At 52.1% G+C, this 17,619-nt stretch overlaps 1 protein-coding gene across 2 annotated transcripts in view; it reads left to right on the forward strand.

Annotated features, from left to right (window-relative positions):
* LOC121279203 (potassium voltage-gated channel subfamily H member 6-like) overlaps positions 1 to 17,619 on the forward strand; it is a 497,300-nt gene that overhangs the window by 455,748 nt on the left and 23,933 nt on the right. For both annotated transcript variants that reach the window (XM_041190225.1, XM_041190226.1), the window contains 3 exons: positions 1,868 to 2,061; positions 8,481 to 8,580; positions 13,665 to 13,943. In XM_041190225.1, coding sequence (XP_041046159.1) covers positions 1,868 to 2,061; positions 8,481 to 8,580; positions 13,665 to 13,943 — 573 coding nt within the window. The remainder of the gene's footprint in view (positions 1 to 1,867; positions 2,062 to 8,480; positions 8,581 to 13,664; positions 13,944 to 17,619) is intronic.

The following is a 17,619-nucleotide window of genomic DNA, read 5'->3' on the forward strand; positions in this document are numbered from 1 at the left end:
GTGTGGGGGGTGTGTGGGCGTGTGTATGTGTGTTTGTGTGTGTGGGGGGGTGTTTGTGTGTGGGGGTGTGTGTATGTGGGGGGTGTGTGTGGGTGTGTGTGGGGTGTGTGTGTGTGTGTGTGTGTGGGGGGTTGTGTGTGTGTGGGGGGGTGTGTGTGTGGGGGGTTGTGTGGGCGTGTGTATGTGTGTTTGTGTGTGTGGGGGGGTGTTTGTGTGTGGGGGTGTGTGTATGTGGGGGGTGTGTGTGGGTGTGTGTGGGGGTGTGTGTGTGTGTGTGTGTGTGGGGGGTTGTGTGTGTGGGGGGTGTGTGTGTTTGTGTGTGTGTGAGTGGGGGGGGGCGGTGTGTGTGTGGGGGGTGTGTGTGTGTGGGGGTGTGTGTATGTGGGGGGTGTGTGTGGGTGTGTGTGTGTGTGGGGGTGTGTGTATGTGGGGGGTGTGTGTGGGTGTGTGTGGGGGGTGTGTGTGTTTGTGTGTGTGTGTGTGGGGGGGGGCGGTGTGTGTGTGGGGGGTGTGTGTGTGTGGGGGTGTGTGTATGTGGGGGGTGTGTGTGTGTGTTTGTGTGTGTGTGGGTGTGTGTGGGGGGTGTGTGTGGGTGTGTGTGGGGGGTGTGTGTGTGTGTGTGTGTGTGTGTGGGGGGGGCGGTGTGTGTGTGGGGGGTGTGTGTGTGTGGGGGTGTGTGTATGTGGGGGGTGCGTGTGGGTGTGTGTGTGTGGGGGGTGTGTGGGTTCAGCTGGGTTTGTGCTGAGACTGGGAGTTTTGGAAGCTGAACGATGTGTGGACATTAATGATTGATTTGGGGTCAGGAGCTGAATCGGATTTTCCCCCTCGGGTTTGTGGTTAGTTTTGTAAACCCAGAGCTGCTGGGACATTTCCTTCTAGATTTTATCGAGTTGTCTTTTCTCACCCGAACTGAAATGAAGAAACAACGACTGGAAATCTCCACGCCCTGTCCAGCCAGTAAAGTACTTGCTGCATTGGCTCACTGTCGTAAAGTAGGAAAGATAGCAGCCAGTTTGTGCACAGCAAGATCCCACAAACAGCAAGTTGAAATTGACCAGATCATCGGTTCCTTGTGATGTTGACTGAGGGATAAATATTGTCCAGCACACCAGGAGCAACTGCTCTCAAAATAGAAACATAGCATCTTTTACATCCACCTGAGAGGGCAGATGGGGCTTTGGTTTTATGTCTCACCTCTGGTAGTGAGGGATTCCCTCACTACTGCATTGGAGCGTCAGCCTCAATTTACATACTGTGGGATTTGAACCCAGAACCTTTCCAACTCAGAGGTGAATATGTGACTGACTGAACGATGGCTGACAGATTGGCTGCTCTCGAATTACCCCACTCTCACCTGGGCTGCTCAGGGGTACAGGGGGAGGCGATAGCCTAGAGGGATTGTCACTGGACTGGTAACCCAGAGAGCCAGGGTAACGCTCTGGGGACCTGGGTTCAAATCTGCAATTAAAAGTCTAATGGTGACCATGAAACCATTGCCGATTGTTGTAAAACCCCATCTGGGTCACTAACGTCCTTTAGGGAAGGAAATCTGCTGTCCTTACCTGGTCTGGTCTACATGTGACTCCAGACCCACAGCAATGTGGTTGACTCTGAAATGCCCCCTGAACAAGGGCAGGGCAATAAATGCTGGCCTGGCCAGTGATGCCCATTTCCCATGAATGAATGAAGAAACACTCCCCACCCCTCCTTCAGGCACCTCCCACTCACTGTCCTCCTGCACGGAGTTGAAGCTTTGCTGAGATAGATGCCCTCCATGTTTAATCACACTTTGGTGTTGGACCTTGTTGGAGGCTATGAAAACCTCTCCCTTGCCTCGAAGGTTGACCCGATCCCTTTGAATTTTCAGGTAAGAACGACATATTTGGGGAACCAATCAACCTGTACGCACGGCCAGGTAAGTCAAATGCAGACGTGCGAGCGCTGACCTACTGTGACCTTCACAAAATCCAAAGGGAGGACCTGCTGGAGGTGCTAGACATGTACCCAGAATTCTCTGACTATTTCTGGTCTAACCTGGAGATCACCTTCAACCTCCGAGATGTGAGTACTGCGTGTCCTGTGTGTTATAATGTAATAATGATAAGGGATTGTGCAAACACACTGTGGGTTCAGTTATTAATTCTAGGCAACTGTGAACAGATATACATGATGTTAAGATCCTTGGCCAGCACCTGGGAGGTAGGGGGAGAGCTGGTTTGGGACCAGTAATGTTTTGTTTAAACGTTGATATTACACCCCTGCTTTTGGACTAAAGCCACAAACAAAACTAAATCTAACTATAAAAGTTCAGAAAGATTAAACAATTTACAAGAACTATCTTATACCCTAAAATTCAGGGTTCTTATCAGGCACATGACAGGCAAACTGTGGTCGAACACACACCAAACAACAGAGTAAGTGACAGGTGCCACCAAGGCAGAATTATGTTTTTCTCAGGAACCCACCCAGATGTCAGTAAACACCAGTTCAAGCAATTTTGTTGAAACTCTATCTCACGAGGGTTTCCAATCTCCACCTTTGAAGATCTCTCCTTGTATTCTTTCCAAATGTCACTTTAACAATGGCCCAACTCACAGGGTTTCAATCTCATCTTCCCAGGTTCCTTCTCCCTGGATTCCTGAGCCTACACTTCTGCCTCTACCTCCTGGAGTAACTTCAGCTCTTTACTGGACAGTTAGCTTCACTGAGCTGACACTGTCTCTGAACTTCTCCAAACGTCAGTCCCAGCTGTTTCTAGCTAGATACGGCTCCCAGGGCTTCCCCTAATCCCTCTTCTCAGCTCCTCAAAGTTAACTGCAGCACTTTGGCTGTATGGAGCTTCTTCCCTCTTCTCCCGACCCTCCTGCAACTGACTGACTGCCAACTGCTCTTCTCTGACCCTTTAACTGATCTGGGGACCCATCCAGACACCCTGAGAGGGTCCTACCCTTGTTACTAGGCAGGAACTAAAGTAACATCCTGTACCTTGAATTTTACAATCTCCATAGACCATTAATTTAACACCCAGGGACACAATGAATTGAATTAATAACACATTTTCCTTGGAAGGAAGGAAGCTTCAGTACAGTGAACAGTTTTTTTTACAATGGCTTCACAAGAAGTACTTTACATATAAACTTTTAACAAATAGCTTGTACAGACTAAACAGAGAAACTTTTCATTTTGTTTCACGATTACAGATATCGTATTATAAAAGTTACAAAGGTTTAACCAAAACAAAAATCAACACGTAACAAGTAGGATTAGCAGGATTTAAACATCACAGAATGATCATAACTCAAATTGTCTTTGAAGTGCTCCTTCCAGTGGGTGCTGACTGTCTCTCTGTCCTGGATAAGCTCCCTCTTCGCCAGCAGTGGAGGTGGGACCTTGTGTGCTTGGGCCTTGGCTGGTCTTGTCATCGCATGTTCTGGTTGTCGGCTAACTGGATCTCCTACTCCAGAGAGATTCTCCAGCCATCATCTGGTTTTTGGCTTGTGGATGTTTTTGCTGGACCTCAGTGTTCAGCTGCCTCTCGAGCTGTTTGCTTGCTCTTCAGTTGGACTGAGTTACTGCTCTTTGTTCAGAAATGCCTTGCGCTTGTGGTTTATCAGCTCCTGGATTTCTTGGTTGTTCTCATTGAACCAGTCTTGGTGTCCCCTGTTCAAGTGAGCAAGCGTCTCTTCTCAGGTGCTGATGATGGAGGCCCTGAGGGCAGACTAGGCATTGTGAACACTCTGCGTATCTGGGTTACTGGGAGTTGCAGGTTGGCAGAGAGGCACCATCTGAACCGAGTCCTTGAGTGCCTCAGCATTGTTTCTGTTGCAGTTGCTGCTTTGGGGCTACACTGATGTTGATGATGGAGTGAATTAGGTCCCCAGCTCCTGTTATGATCCCTGTTGTCTCAGACAATCAAAGACTGTTCAGCATGTCGTATTCTGTAGTTAATGCTTTACACAGCCTGTCGTGTGTGTTATAATAATGTAAACACACCAATTACTCAGAAGGGACAGTGAAAACACATTGTGGGTTCCATTATTTATCTTAATAGTGCTAAACATAGATACATGGACAGAAAGCTTGATGACATCGGAGCTGCAAAGCTGTGTGTGTGTGTGTCTGTGCCTATGTGTGTGTGCACGTGTCTGTGTGTCTGTGTATGTGTGTCAGTCTGTCTGTGCATGTGTGTATGTCTATCTGCCTGTATGTAAGTCAGTCTGTTTGTGTGTGTGTGCACGCGTGCATCTGTACATGTCTTTCTGTCTGTGAGTGTTTGTGCATGTGTGTGTGTGAGAGATAGTGTGTGTGTGTGTGTGTGTGTGTGTGTGTGTGTGTGTGTATATGTGTGTGTGTGTGTTTTAAATTCTTTCATGGGGTGTGGGCTTCGCTGGCTGGACCAGCATTTATTGCTTATTGCTCATCCCTAGTCGCCCTTGAGAAGGTGGTGGTGAGCTGCCTTCTTGAACCGCTGCAGTCCATGTGGTGTAGGTACACCCACAGTGCTGTTAGGGAGGGAGTTCCAGGATTTTGACCCAGCGACAGTGAAGGAACGGCCGATATATTTCCAAGTCAGGATGGTGAGTGACTTGGAGGGGAACTTCCAGGTGGTGGTGTCCCCATGTATCAGCTGCCCTTGTCCTTCTAGATGGTAGTGGTTGTGGGTTTGGAAGGTGCTGTATAAGGAGCCTTGGTGAATTCCTGCAGTGCATCTTGTAGATGGTACACACACTGCTGCTACTGTGTGTCGGTGGTGGAGGGAGTGAATGTTTGTGGATGTGGTGCCCATCAAGCGGGGCTGCTTTGTCCTGGATGGTGTTGAGCTTCTTGAGTGTTGTGGGAGCTGCACTCATCCAGGCAAGTGGGGAGTATTCCATCACACTCCTGACTTGTGCCTTGTAGATGGTGGACAGGCTCTGGGGAGTCAGGAGGTGAGTTACTTGTTGCAGGATTCCTAGCCTCTGACCTGCTCTTGTAGCCACAGTATTTATATGACTAGTCCAGTTCAGTTTCTAGTCAATGGTAACCCCCCAGGATGTTGATAGTGGGGGATTCAGTGATGGTAATGCCATTGAATGTCAAGGGGTGATGGTTAGATTCTCTCTTGTTGGAGATGGTCATTGCCTGACACTTGTGTGGTGTGAATGTTACTTGCCACTTGTCAGCCCAAGCCTGGATATTGTCCAGGTCTTGCTGCATTTGGACATGGACTGCTTCAGTATCTGAGGAGTGGTGAATGGTGCTGAACATTGTGCAATCATCAGCGAACATCCCCACTTCTGACCTTATGATGGAAGGAAGGTCATTGATGAGGCAGCTGAAGATGGTTGGGCCGAGGACACTACCCTGAGGAACTCCTGCAGTGATGTCCTGGAGCTGAGATGACTGATCTCCAACAACCACAACCATCTTCCTTTGTGCTAGATATGACTCCAACCAGTGGAGAGTTTTCCCCCTGATTCCCATTGACTCCAGTTTTGCTAGGGCTTCTTGATGCCACACTCTGAAGTTCAGCTCTTTTGTCCATGTTTGAACCAAGGCTGTAATGAGGTCAAGAGCTGAGTGGCCCTGGCGGAACCCAAACTGGGCATCAGTGAGCAGGTTATTGCTAAGCAAGTGCTGCTTGATAGCACTGTTGATGATCCCTTCCATTACTTTACTGATGATGGAGAGTAGACTGATGGGGTGGTAATTGGCTGCTTTGGATTTATTCTGCTTTTTGTGTACAGGACATACCTGGGCAATTTTCCACATAGCCGGGTAGATGCCAGTGTTGTAGCTGTACTGGGACAGCTTGGCTAGAGTCACGGCAAGTTCTGGAGCACAAGTCTTCAGTATTATTGCTGGAATATTGTCAGGGTTCATAGCCTTTGCAGTATCCAGTGCCTTCAGTTATTTCTTGATATTATGTGGAGTGAATTGAATTGGCTGAAGACTGGCATCTGTGATGCTGGGGACCTCCGGAGGAGGATGAGATGGATCATCCACTCGACACTTTTGGCTGAAGATTTATAGCAAATGCTTCAGTCTTATCTTTTGCACTGATGTGCTGGGCTCCTCCATCATTGAGGATGGGGATATTTGAGATATTTGTGGAGTCTCCTCCTCCACCAGTGAGTTGTTTAATTGTCCACCAACTGTTCACGACTGGATGTAGATCTGATCCATTGTTAGTAGGATTGCTCTATCACTAGCACTCAAGTTGTCCTGTGTTATAGCTTCACCAGGTTGGCACCTCATTTTTCTAGGCATGCCCTCCTGCCCTTTTCATTGAACTGGGGCTCCTGGGGGGTATGCCAGGCCATGAAGTTACAGATTGTGTTTGAGCAAGGTTGACAGAGCTGCGATTAGCTGTTGTCATTTCCAGTGTCTAGGCAGATGCTTTTAACTGAGTGGCTTATTAGGCTACTTAAGTGTCTACCACATTGAGATTATTGAATTTGAATTTTACCATGGTGGGATTTGAACTTGAGTTCCCGGAGCATTATTCTGGGTCTCTTTACTACTAGTCCAGTGACAATACCACTACACCATCACCTCCCCCTAGAGTTTCAGGAGGCCAATGTCTTGTTGGCCTTTATTATAGTGTGATTGGGGTACAAGAATAAAGAAGTCTCACTCCAGATGTACAGGGTTTGGGTGAGACCACATCTGGAATCGTGTGGGCAGTTTTGGTCTCCACGTTTAGGAAAGGATATTCTTACATTGGAGGGGGGACAGCCAAGGTTCACTCAATTGGTCCCTGGGATGAGGGGGTTGTCCTGTGATGAGACGCTGAGTAAACTGGGCTGATATTCTCTGGAGTTTAGAATAATGAGATGTGACCTCACTGAAAGCTACAAGATTCTGAAGGGGTTTGAAGGGTGGACACTGAGAGATTGTTCCCACTGGTCAGCGGATCTAAAACACGGGGGCTCAGTCTCAGGATAAAGGGCCGATCATTTAGGACTGAGATGAGGAGAAACTTCTTCACTCAAAGGGCTGTGAATCTTTGGAATTCTCTGTCCCAGAGGGTTGTGGTTGCTTCTATCAGTGAATATGTTTAAGACCGGGATAGACAGAGTTTTGGCCTCTCAGGGAATTACAGGATTTGGGGATTGGGCAGGAAAATGGGGTTATGGCCGATGATCAGCCATGATCATATTGAATGATGGAGCAAGATCAACAGGCCGTGTGGTCTAGTCCTGCTCCTATTTCTTATGTTCTTATATTAGGTGAGTCTCAATACTCTGTGATGGGAAACTGTGATTGGGGTTATATCCATATGCATCAGGGGAACACTGACATGGACTGAATGCACTAAGTAGCGTGTTTCTATGTTGTAATGTGTGTCTATTTTCATGTTGCTTCTCACACACACAGTAAGGATAGTGAGATGGACCCTGGTGGCAAGTGGGGCATAATGCGGGAAAATGTGAAATTGTTCATTTTGGCAGGAAGAATAAAAGAGAAGCTTATTATCTAAATGGTGAGAGATTGCAGAGCTCTGAGATTCAGAGGGATCTGGGTGTCCTAGTGCATGAATCACAAAAGGTTAGTATGCAGGTACAGCAGGTAATTAGGAAAGCTAATAGAATGTTATCATTTACTGTGAGGGGAATTGAATATAAAAGTAGGGAGGTTATGCTTCAGTTACACAGAGAAATGGTGAGACCACATCTGGAGTATTGTGTACAGTACTGGTCCCTTATTTAAGGAAGGATGTAAATGTATTAGAAGCTGTTCAGAGAAGGTTTACCAGATTAATACCAGGAATGGGTGGGTTGTCCTATGAGGAAAGGCTGGACAGGTTAGGCTTGTATCCGCTGGAATTTAGAAGAGTAAGAGGCGACTTTATTGAAACCTTTAAGATCCTGAGGGGTCTTGACAGGGGGGATGTGGAGAGAATGTTTCCTCTTGTGAGAGAATCTAGAACTAGGGGTCACTGTTTAAAAATAAGGGATCAGTCATCAGTCATTTAAAACAGAGATGAGGCGAATTTTTTTCCCTGAGAGTTGTGAGTTTTTGGAACTCTCTTCCTGAAAAGACGGTGGAAGCACAGTCTTTGAATATTTTTAAGGCCGAGGTGGATAGATTCTTGGTGAGGAAGAGGGTGATAGGTTATTGAGGGTAGTCAGGATGCAGGTTTCAGGTTACTATTAGACAGGTCATGATCTTATTGAATGTCAGAGCAGGCTCGAGGGGCTGAATGACATACTCCTGCTCCTTGTTCATTTGCTTGGAGGAGGAGATGAGAATTGAGTTGAGTCTCTCACACTCTCTCAGATAGGTGGGGAGATGGGGCACTGGAGGGTGCTTGTGGCTGAGTTTGGACTGTTTCTTGCTCTCTGCAGGTAACCGGCTGTGGAGAGACTGCCTGCCCACTCTGTGTGTGGGTCAATGTGAGGGGGGTGCAGCTCCATTCCACTCATTAATGTGAAAGGTGCTGTCCTGGGTCAGAGACAAGGACATTGCCCATGTTTATCCATTTGTTTCTCCCACAGACAAACATGATTGCAGGCCCCTTCTCCAGTGATGAATCCGATGAAGGCTTCAGCCACTCACGGAGGCATAAGTTATCATTCCGGAGACGTACAGAACATGGTAAGGAATGAGAAAGAGATTCCTGACCCCTGTCCCCTGATCCTTGACCGCCGCATCCCACCAACTCCCCCCCGCACCCCACCCCCATGGCTCTAAGTATAATTAGCGAGCAGTTCCATAAAGAGACCAGGACATGTGTTGTACAGAATAGTGAGGTCAAACTGGAGTGATTCTTAAACCTGCCCCGGCCATTTCCCCATAACCCTCTCATCTCTGTCCACCTTCAAGTTTCTCCTTATTTATTAAAGTCCTTCATAATTTTGAATACCTCTGTTAAATCTCCTCTTAACCTTCTCTGCTCTAAGGAGAATGATCCCAGCTTCTCCAGTCCCTCCACTTTGACCAAAATCCCTCATCCATGGGACTATCCTAGTCAATCTCCAACCCCAGGTCACTCTGTTCTTGCACCCCCTTAAAATTGTACCGGGCAAGAGGCTGGGAATCCTGCGATGAGTAACTCACCTCCTGACTCCCCAAAGCCTGTCCACCATCTACAAGGCACAAGTCAAGAGTGGGATGGAATATCCCCACTTGCCTGGATGAGTGCAACTCCAACAACACTCAAGAAGCTTGACACCATCCAGGACAAAGCAGCTCGCTTAATTGGCATTACATCCACAAACGTTCACTCCCTTCTCCACCGACGCACAGTAGCAGCAGTGTGTGTACCATCTACAAGATGCACTGCAGGAATTCACCAAGACTCCTTAGACAGCATCTTCCAACCCCACGACCACTACCATCTAGAAGGCCAAGGGCGGCAGATAGATGGGAACACCACCACCTGGAAGTTCCCCTCCAGGACACACACCATCTTGACTTGGAAATATATCGGCCGTTCCTTCACTGTCGCTGGGTCAAAACCCAGAATCTCCCTCCCTAACAGAACTGTGGGTGTACCTACACCACATGGACTGCAGCGGTTCAAGAAGGCAGCTCACCACCACCTTCTCAAGGGCAACTAGGGATGGGTAATAAATGCTGGTCCAGCCAGTGAAGCCTATGTCCCATGAATGAATAAATAAAAACATAGTTTATATTGCTTTTTCTTCATTCTCCTTCCCGAATGAATCACTGAACACTTTCTCATTAATTTTATCTGCTGGTGTTTACCTGTGTTACTGCTCTGTCTCCATTCTCCTGAATGTTAGTATTCCCTTCATTGTTTACTGCATTTCCAAGTTACATGTCATCTGCAAACTTTGAAATGATGTGTTGTTTGCTCAAATCCATGTCATTAGTATACAGCCAGGAGAGCAGTGGTATCAACACTGGCCCCTGGAGGACATCACTGGACACACGTTCATACAAACTGAAAAACAATTACTTTCTGTGCTTAGCCAACTGCATATCCCCAGTGTCACCCTGGATTCAATGCTCTCAGTGTCAGTGTTGCTGACAAGTCCATTATGTGGTATTTTATCAGAAGCTTTTTGAAAATCAAGATAAACTACATCAGCTGCATTAACTTCATCAATTCCATTGCACCTTATAAAAGCCTCAGGGCCCTTTCCAGTTACTTAGAAAACCTTTTGCTACAGTTCTGTCTGCACTTCAGACCCACACCCCCGATGTACGGCACCCGGTGCGCATTGCGGAGTGGGGTGGGGTGGGGGTGGGGAGGTGCGGAGAGGACCTCCTCGTGAACCTGCTCCTGGGCCTGGCCATGTTGGCCATTAACAGGCCCAGGCAGCGGGTGATGGATGGGGTCCTCCAGCCCCACTGACTGTCCCTCTTCCACAGCTGTGCTCGCGGCCCGGTGTCCCTGGAGAGCGAGCACACGGTCTCCCCCAACACCATCGAGACCTTCCCTGGCTGGTAGGCTCTGGGGGGTGGGGTGCGTTATCGACCCCATAATCACACTTTAATTTGAATTTTGTAAGCTTCCTTTGAGATTTTGACATATTTTTGCAGTATCCCTTTAAGGGGCTGTCCCTTTAATTTGTTAATTTCTCCCCGAGTTAATTTGTTAATTTGCTGTATTTTGTTCTTTGTTGATTTGTTAGATTCCAAAGTGTATTAAAGTCTCAGGCTGTCTCAAAGTGTTTCATAGCCAATGAAATCCTTTGTGATGAGCAGCATTGTTGTAATGGAGTCAGTGCTCTCTCTGCCTCCCTTAAAAAGCTAATCAAGTTAGTCCAACACTATTTGCTGTTAACGAATCTGTGTTGGCTTTTACTGATTAACCCAAACTCTTCCAAGGGCCAATTAATTCTGTCCTGAATTAATTGTTGTCAAAGTTTCCCCACAGTCGAGGTTAAACTGACCAGCCTGCAGTCTCTGGCTTTATCCTTTCACCCTTTTTAAACAAGGGTGTAACATTTCAAATCCTCCAGTCCTCTGACACCTCTGCCCTTCCATGAGGGTTGGGAGATAATTCCCAGGCACCTCAGGTTGGGAGATAATTCCCAGGCACCTCAGTAATTTCCACATTTACTTTGCTCGGTATCTGTGGGTATATCCCGTGCAGTCCTGGTGAATTTTTGAATGAGTATTTTTAACCTTTCAAGTGTCCCCTCCTTATGTATCCTTATTCTGGTGCAGCCCTGGGCCTTATACAGTCCTACCCGCAGGTCTGAAGATGGGAGGGTCAAATCCAGCAGCCACTCGGAAATGTTCTAGGATTTGGGGTGAGATATTGACCCATCGATACCCTTAAGCCAGTGGTCAGTAGCCTCCCCCTGTCCCCCCGCCACCTGCTGGTGCTTTACCAGTGGATTGGGAGGTCCAGGCCAAGCGGGTATTCCGGCAGCTTTATCTACATGGGCTGGTGATGGGCAAGGTGGGGGCACCTCTTTCAGCCCATTTGAAGTGACCTCCAGCATCACTCCCCCTCTCCCCCATTAATGCTCCTCCCTGGCTTTTTGTACCTGCCCCCCCTCCAAATCCCTACTCAACCCCTCACAAGTCCACTCACTCCCTATGCCCCAGTCACTATCTCCTCACAAATCAACCTAGTGGCCCCCACTTTGTTGAGTGGACTTAGCTGTCAGCCTGGGCTCCTCGGCACTGGACACTGGGTGTAGTCCCATTCGGCCCAGCTCCCTGTGGCACTGCTCCGTCTACATAGCTGCCGGTCAATCCAGGAAAGGGACCGAGGTCTCACCCTAGAGCAATTAATGCTGCTCCCACCATTGCATGTCTGTGGGGCATTAAACTACAATCGATTGTTGTAAAAACCCATCTGGGTCACCAATGTCCTTTAGGGAAGGAAATCTGCTGTCCTTACCTGGTCTGGCCTACATGTGACTCCAGGCCCACAGCAATGTGGTTGACTCTTAACTGCCCCCTGAAACGGCGGAGCAAGACACTCAGTTCTAGGGTAATTAGGGATGGGCAACAAATGCTGGCCTTACCAGCAACACCCCATGAACCAAAAAAAAAATCTCTTTTGCTTCAACCCCATCTTCTCCAACCCAACCTTGTAGCTAAACCCCCTCATCCCTGGAACCATTCAGGTAAATCTCCTCCACACCCTCTCATGGAGCCTCACATCCTCCCTAAAGTGTGGTGACTGGAAATGGACAGTTCAAAGCTCTGTAGTTCCATCACATTTTTGTTTATTCATTCATGGGACAGCATTTATTGCCTATCCCTAATTGCCCTTGTTCAGCTGAAGATGGTTGGGCCGAGAACACTACCCTGAGGAACTCCTGCAGTGATGTCCTGGAGCTGAGATGACTGACCCCCAACAACCACAACCATCTTCCTTTGTGCTAGGTATGACTTCAACCAGTGGAGAGTTTTACCCCGATTCCCATTGACTCCAGTTTTGCTGGGGCTCCTTGATGTCACACTCGGTCAAATGCTGCCTTGATGTCAAGGGCAGTCACTCTCACCTCACCTCAGGAGTTCAGATAATCACAAAAAGCTAGCACATAGGTACAGCAAATGATTGGGAAGGTAAATGGAATATTGGCCTTTATTGCAAGGGGAATGGAATATAAATGTAGGGAAGCGTTGATGCAGCTGTACAGAGCCTTAGTGAGACTGCACCTGGAGTACTGCATACAGTTTTGGTCTCCGTACTTAAGGAAAGATATAACTGCATTGGAAGCAGTTCAGGGAAGGTTCACTCGGCTGATTCCTGGGGTGAATAGGTTGCCTTATGAGGAAGATTGTGCAGTTTAGGCCTATATCGATTGGTATTCAGAAGGAGGAGAGATTATCTTAAGGGTACCTCAGATCAGGCATGATCTTATTGAATGGCACAGCAAGCTCAATGGGCTGAATGGCCTTCTCCTCCTATCTCTTAGGTTCTCATGTTTCATTGGCAGCGCTATCAAGCAGCACTTACTTAGCAACAACCTGCTCACTGGCACTCAGTTTGGGTTCTGTCAGGGTGACCCAGCTCCTGAGTCTGCTTTTCTCATGGATTCCCAGCCTCTGTGATGCCTTTGCTTTTGTATCAGTGGAAATCTCCCAATATGATTCTGGCAGCCTGAAACAAAAACAGTAAATGCTGGAAAAACTCAGCAGGTCCAGCAGCATCTATGGAGAGAGAAACAGAGTTAACGTTTCAAGTCCATATGACTCTTCTTCAGAGCTGAGTGGTCACCCAGTTTACGTTTGGTCTCTCCAATGTAGAGGAAACCACATTGGGAGCAACGAATACAGTAGACTAAATTGAGGGAAGTGCAAGTGAAATGCTGCTTCACTTGAAAGGAGTGTTTGGGCCCTTGGACGGTTAGGAGAGGGGAAGTAAAGGGGCAGGTTTTGCACCTTCTGCGGTTGCATGGGAAGGTGCCGTGGGAGGGGGCTGAGGTGTAGGGGGTGATGGAGGAGTGGACCAGGGTGTCCCGGAGGGAACGATCCCTACGGAACGCCATCAGGGGGGGTGAAGGGAAGATGTGTTTGGTAGTGGCATCATGCTGGAGTTGGCGGAAATGGCGGAGGATGATCCTTTGAATGCGGAGGCTGGTGGGGTGAGAAGTGAGGACAAGGGGGACCCTATCATGTTTCTGGGAGGGAGGAGAAGGCGTGAGGGCGGATGCGCGGGAGATGGGCTGGACTGATGTTCACCAGCATTCCCAGCTTTTCCAGAACAGTCTATTTTTGGAGTGTTTGTGTTTTTTGTGTTTTAGACGACGTTGAGGATGAATCAGTTTCTCACCATCAGAAAGCCTCACGGAAAGGCAACAATATTCACCTGGGGGACCTGCTGGGACAGGGTGAGGACAAAGAGCAGAGTGTGGTCTCCTCTGTGCCTCCGTTAGGTAGCGGAGAGTGTCGGCCACCTGCCTCCAGCATCATTGAACTTTCACCGGCCAGAGCCACAGCTGGGAGCACCGACTTCCTCATCGTCCATGGAACCAAATCGGAGACGGATGGGAAAAGAGGGAAATCCTGTCACCCAGTCCCAGGTACAAACCCCCCCCCCCCCCCCACAGTAAACCCAGTCCCAGGTACAAACCCCCCCCCCTCCCCCCACAGTAACACAGTCCCAGGTACACACCCCCCCCCCACCCCACAGTAACCCAGTCCCAGGTACACACCCCCCCCCCCCCCACAGTAACCCAGTCCCAGGTACAAACCCCCCCCCCCCCCCCACAGTAACACAGTCCCAGGTACACACCCCCCCCCCCACCCCACAGTAACCCAGTCCCAGGTACACACCCCCCCCCCCACAGTAACCCAGTCCCAGGTACACACCCCCCCCCCCCCCACAGTAACCCAGTCCCAGGTACACACCCCCCCCCCCCCCCCCACAGTAACCCAGTCCCAGGTACACACCCCCCCCCCCCACACAGTAACCCAGTCCCAGGTACACACCCCCCCCCCCACAGTAACCCAGTCCCAGGTACACACCCCCCCCCCACAGTAACCCAGTCCCAGGTACACACCCCCCACCCCCCCCCCCACAGTAACCCAGTCCCAGGTACACACCCCCCCCCCCCCACAGTAACCCAGTCCCAGGTACACACCCCCCCCCCCCCACAGTAACCCAGTCCCAGGTACACACCCCCCCCCCCACCCCACAGTAACCCAGTCCCAGGTACACACCCCCCCCCCACCCCACAGTAACACAGTCCCAGGTACACACCCCCCTCCCCCCCCCCCCACAGTAACCCAGTCCCAGGTACACACCCCCCCCCCCACAGTAACCCAGTCCCAGGTACACACCCCCCCCCCCCCCACAGTAACCCAGTCCCAGGTACACACCCCCCCCCCCCAACAGTAACCCAGTCCCAGGTACACACCCCCCCCCCCCCCACAGTAACCCAGTCCCAGGTACACACCCCCCCCCCACAGTAACCCAGTCCCAGGTACACACCCCCCCCCCCACAGTAACCCAGTCCCAGGTACACACCCCCCCCCCCACAGTAACCCAGTCCCAGGTACACCCCCCCCCCCCCACAGTAACCCAGTCCCAGGTACACACCCCCCCCCCCACCCCACAGTAACCCAGTCCCAGGTACACACCCCCCCCCCACAGTAACCCAGTCCCAGGTACACACCCCCCCCCCCACCCCACAGTAACCCAGTCCCAGGTACACACCGCCCCCCCCCCCCACAGTAACCCAGTCCCAGGTACACACCCCCCCCCCCCCCCACAGTAACCCAGTCCCAGGTACACACCCCCCCACCCCCCACAGTAACCCAGTCCCAGGTACACACCCCCCCCCCCCACCCCCACAGTAACCCAGTCCCAGGTACACACCCCCCCCCACCCCACAGTAACCCAGTCCCAGGTACACACCCCCCCACCCCCCACAGTAACCCAGTCCCAGGTACACACCCCCCCCCCACAGTAACCCAGTCCCAGGTACACACCCCCCCCCCCCCACAGTAACCCAGTCCCAGGTACACACCCCCCCACCCCACAGTAACCCAGTCCCAGGTACACACCCCCCCACCCCCACAGTAACCCAGTCCCAGGTACACACCCCCCACCCCCACAGAGTAACCCAGTCCCAGGTACACACCCCCCCCCCACAGTAACCCAGTCCCAGGTACACACCCCCCCCCCCACCCCACAGTAACCCAGTCCCAGGTACACACCCCCCCCACCCACCCACAGTAACCCAGTCCCAGGTACACACCCCCCCCCCCCACAGTAACCCAGTCCCAGGTACACACCCCCCACCCCACAGTAACCCAGTCCCAGGTACACACCCCCCACCCCCCACAGTAACCCAGTCCCAGGTACACACCCCCCCCCCCCCCCCACAGTAACCCAGTCCCAGGTACACACCCCCCCCCCCCCCCACAGTAACCCAGTCCCAGGTACACACCCCCCCCCCCACCCCCACAGTAACCCAGTCCCAGGTACACACCCCCCCACCCCCCACAGAGTAACCCAGTCCCAGGTACACACCCCCCACCCCCCCCCACAGTAACCCAGTCCCAGGTACACACCCCCCCCCACCCCCCCACAGTAACCCAGTCCCAGGTACACACCCCCCACCCCCCCCCACAGTAACCCAGTCCCAGGTACACACCCCCCCCCCCCCACAGTAACCCAGTCCAGGTACACACACCCCCCCCACCCCACAGTAACCCAGTCCCAGGTACACACCCCCCCCCCCACAGTAACCCCAGTCCCAGGTACACACCCCCCCCCCCCCCCACAGTAACCCAGTCCCAGGTACACACCCCCCCCCCCCACAGTAACCCAGTCCCAGGTACACACCCCCCACCCCCCCCCCACAGTAACCCAGTCCCAGGTACACACCCCCCCCCCCCACAGTAACCCAGTCCCAGGTACACACCCCCCCCCCCCCCACAGTAACCCAGTCCCAGGTACACACCCCCCACCCCCCCCACAGTAACCCAGTCCCAGGTACACACCCCCCCCCCCACAGTAACCCAGTCCCAGGTACACACCCCCCCCCCCCCCACAGTAACCCAGTCCCAGGTACACACCCCCCCCCCCTCCACAGTAACCCAGTCCCAGGTACACACCCCCCCCCCCACAGTAACCCCAGTCCCAGGTACACACCCCCACCCACCCCCCCCCCACAGTAACCCAGTCCAGGTACACACCCCCCCCCCCACAGAGACCCAGTCCCAGTACACACCCCCCCCCCCCCCACAGTAACCCAGTCCCAGGTACACACCCCCCCCCACCCCACAGTAACCCAGTCCCAGGTACACACCCCCCCCACCCCACAGTAACCCAGTCCCAGGTACACACCCCCCCCCCAAGTAACCCAGTCCCAGGTACACCCCCCCCACCCCACAGTAACCCAGTCCCAGTACACACCCCCCCCACCCCCACAGTATACCCAGTCCCAGGTACACACCCCCCCCCCCCCCCACAGTAACCCAGTCCCAGGTACACACCCCCCCAGCCCCCCCCCACAGTAACCCAGTCCCAGGTACACACCCCCCCACACAGTAACCCAGTCCCAGGTACACACCCCCCCCCCCCCACAGTAACCCAGTCCCAGGTACACACCCCCCACCCCCCCCACAGTAAACCCAGTCCCAGGTACACACCCCCCCCCCCCACAGTAACCAGTCCCAGGTACACACCCCCCCCACACACAGTAACCCAGTCCCAGGTACACACCCCCCCCCCACCCCCACAGTAACCCAGTCCCAGGTACACACCCCCCCCCCACAGTAACCCAGTCCCAGGTACACACCCCCCCCCCACAGTACCCCAGTCCCAGGTACAACACCCCCAACACCCCCCCACAGTAACCCAGTCCCAGGTACACACCCCCCCCCCCCCCACAGTAACCCAGTCCCAGGTACACACCCCCCCCCCCCCCACAGTAACCCAGTCCCAGGTACACACCCCCCCCCCCCCCACAGTAACCCAGTCCCAGGTACACACCCACCCCCCCCCACCCCACAGTAACCCAGTCCCAGGTACACACCCCCCCCCCACAGTAACCCAGTCCCAGGTACACACCCCCACCCCACCCCACAGTAACCCAGTCCCAGGTACACACCCCCCCCCACCCCCACAGTAACCCAGTCCCAGGTACACACCCCCCCCCCACAGTAACCCAGTCCCAGGTACACACCCCCCCCCCCACAGTAACCCCAGTCCCAGGTACACACCCCCCCCCACAGTAACCCAGTCCC

Source organism: Carcharodon carcharias, chromosome 6, assembly GCF_017639515.1.
Source record: "Carcharodon carcharias isolate sCarCar2 chromosome 6, sCarCar2.pri, whole genome shotgun sequence".
In the NCBI taxonomy this organism is placed as follows: domain Eukaryota; kingdom Metazoa; phylum Chordata; class Chondrichthyes; order Lamniformes; family Lamnidae; genus Carcharodon; species Carcharodon carcharias.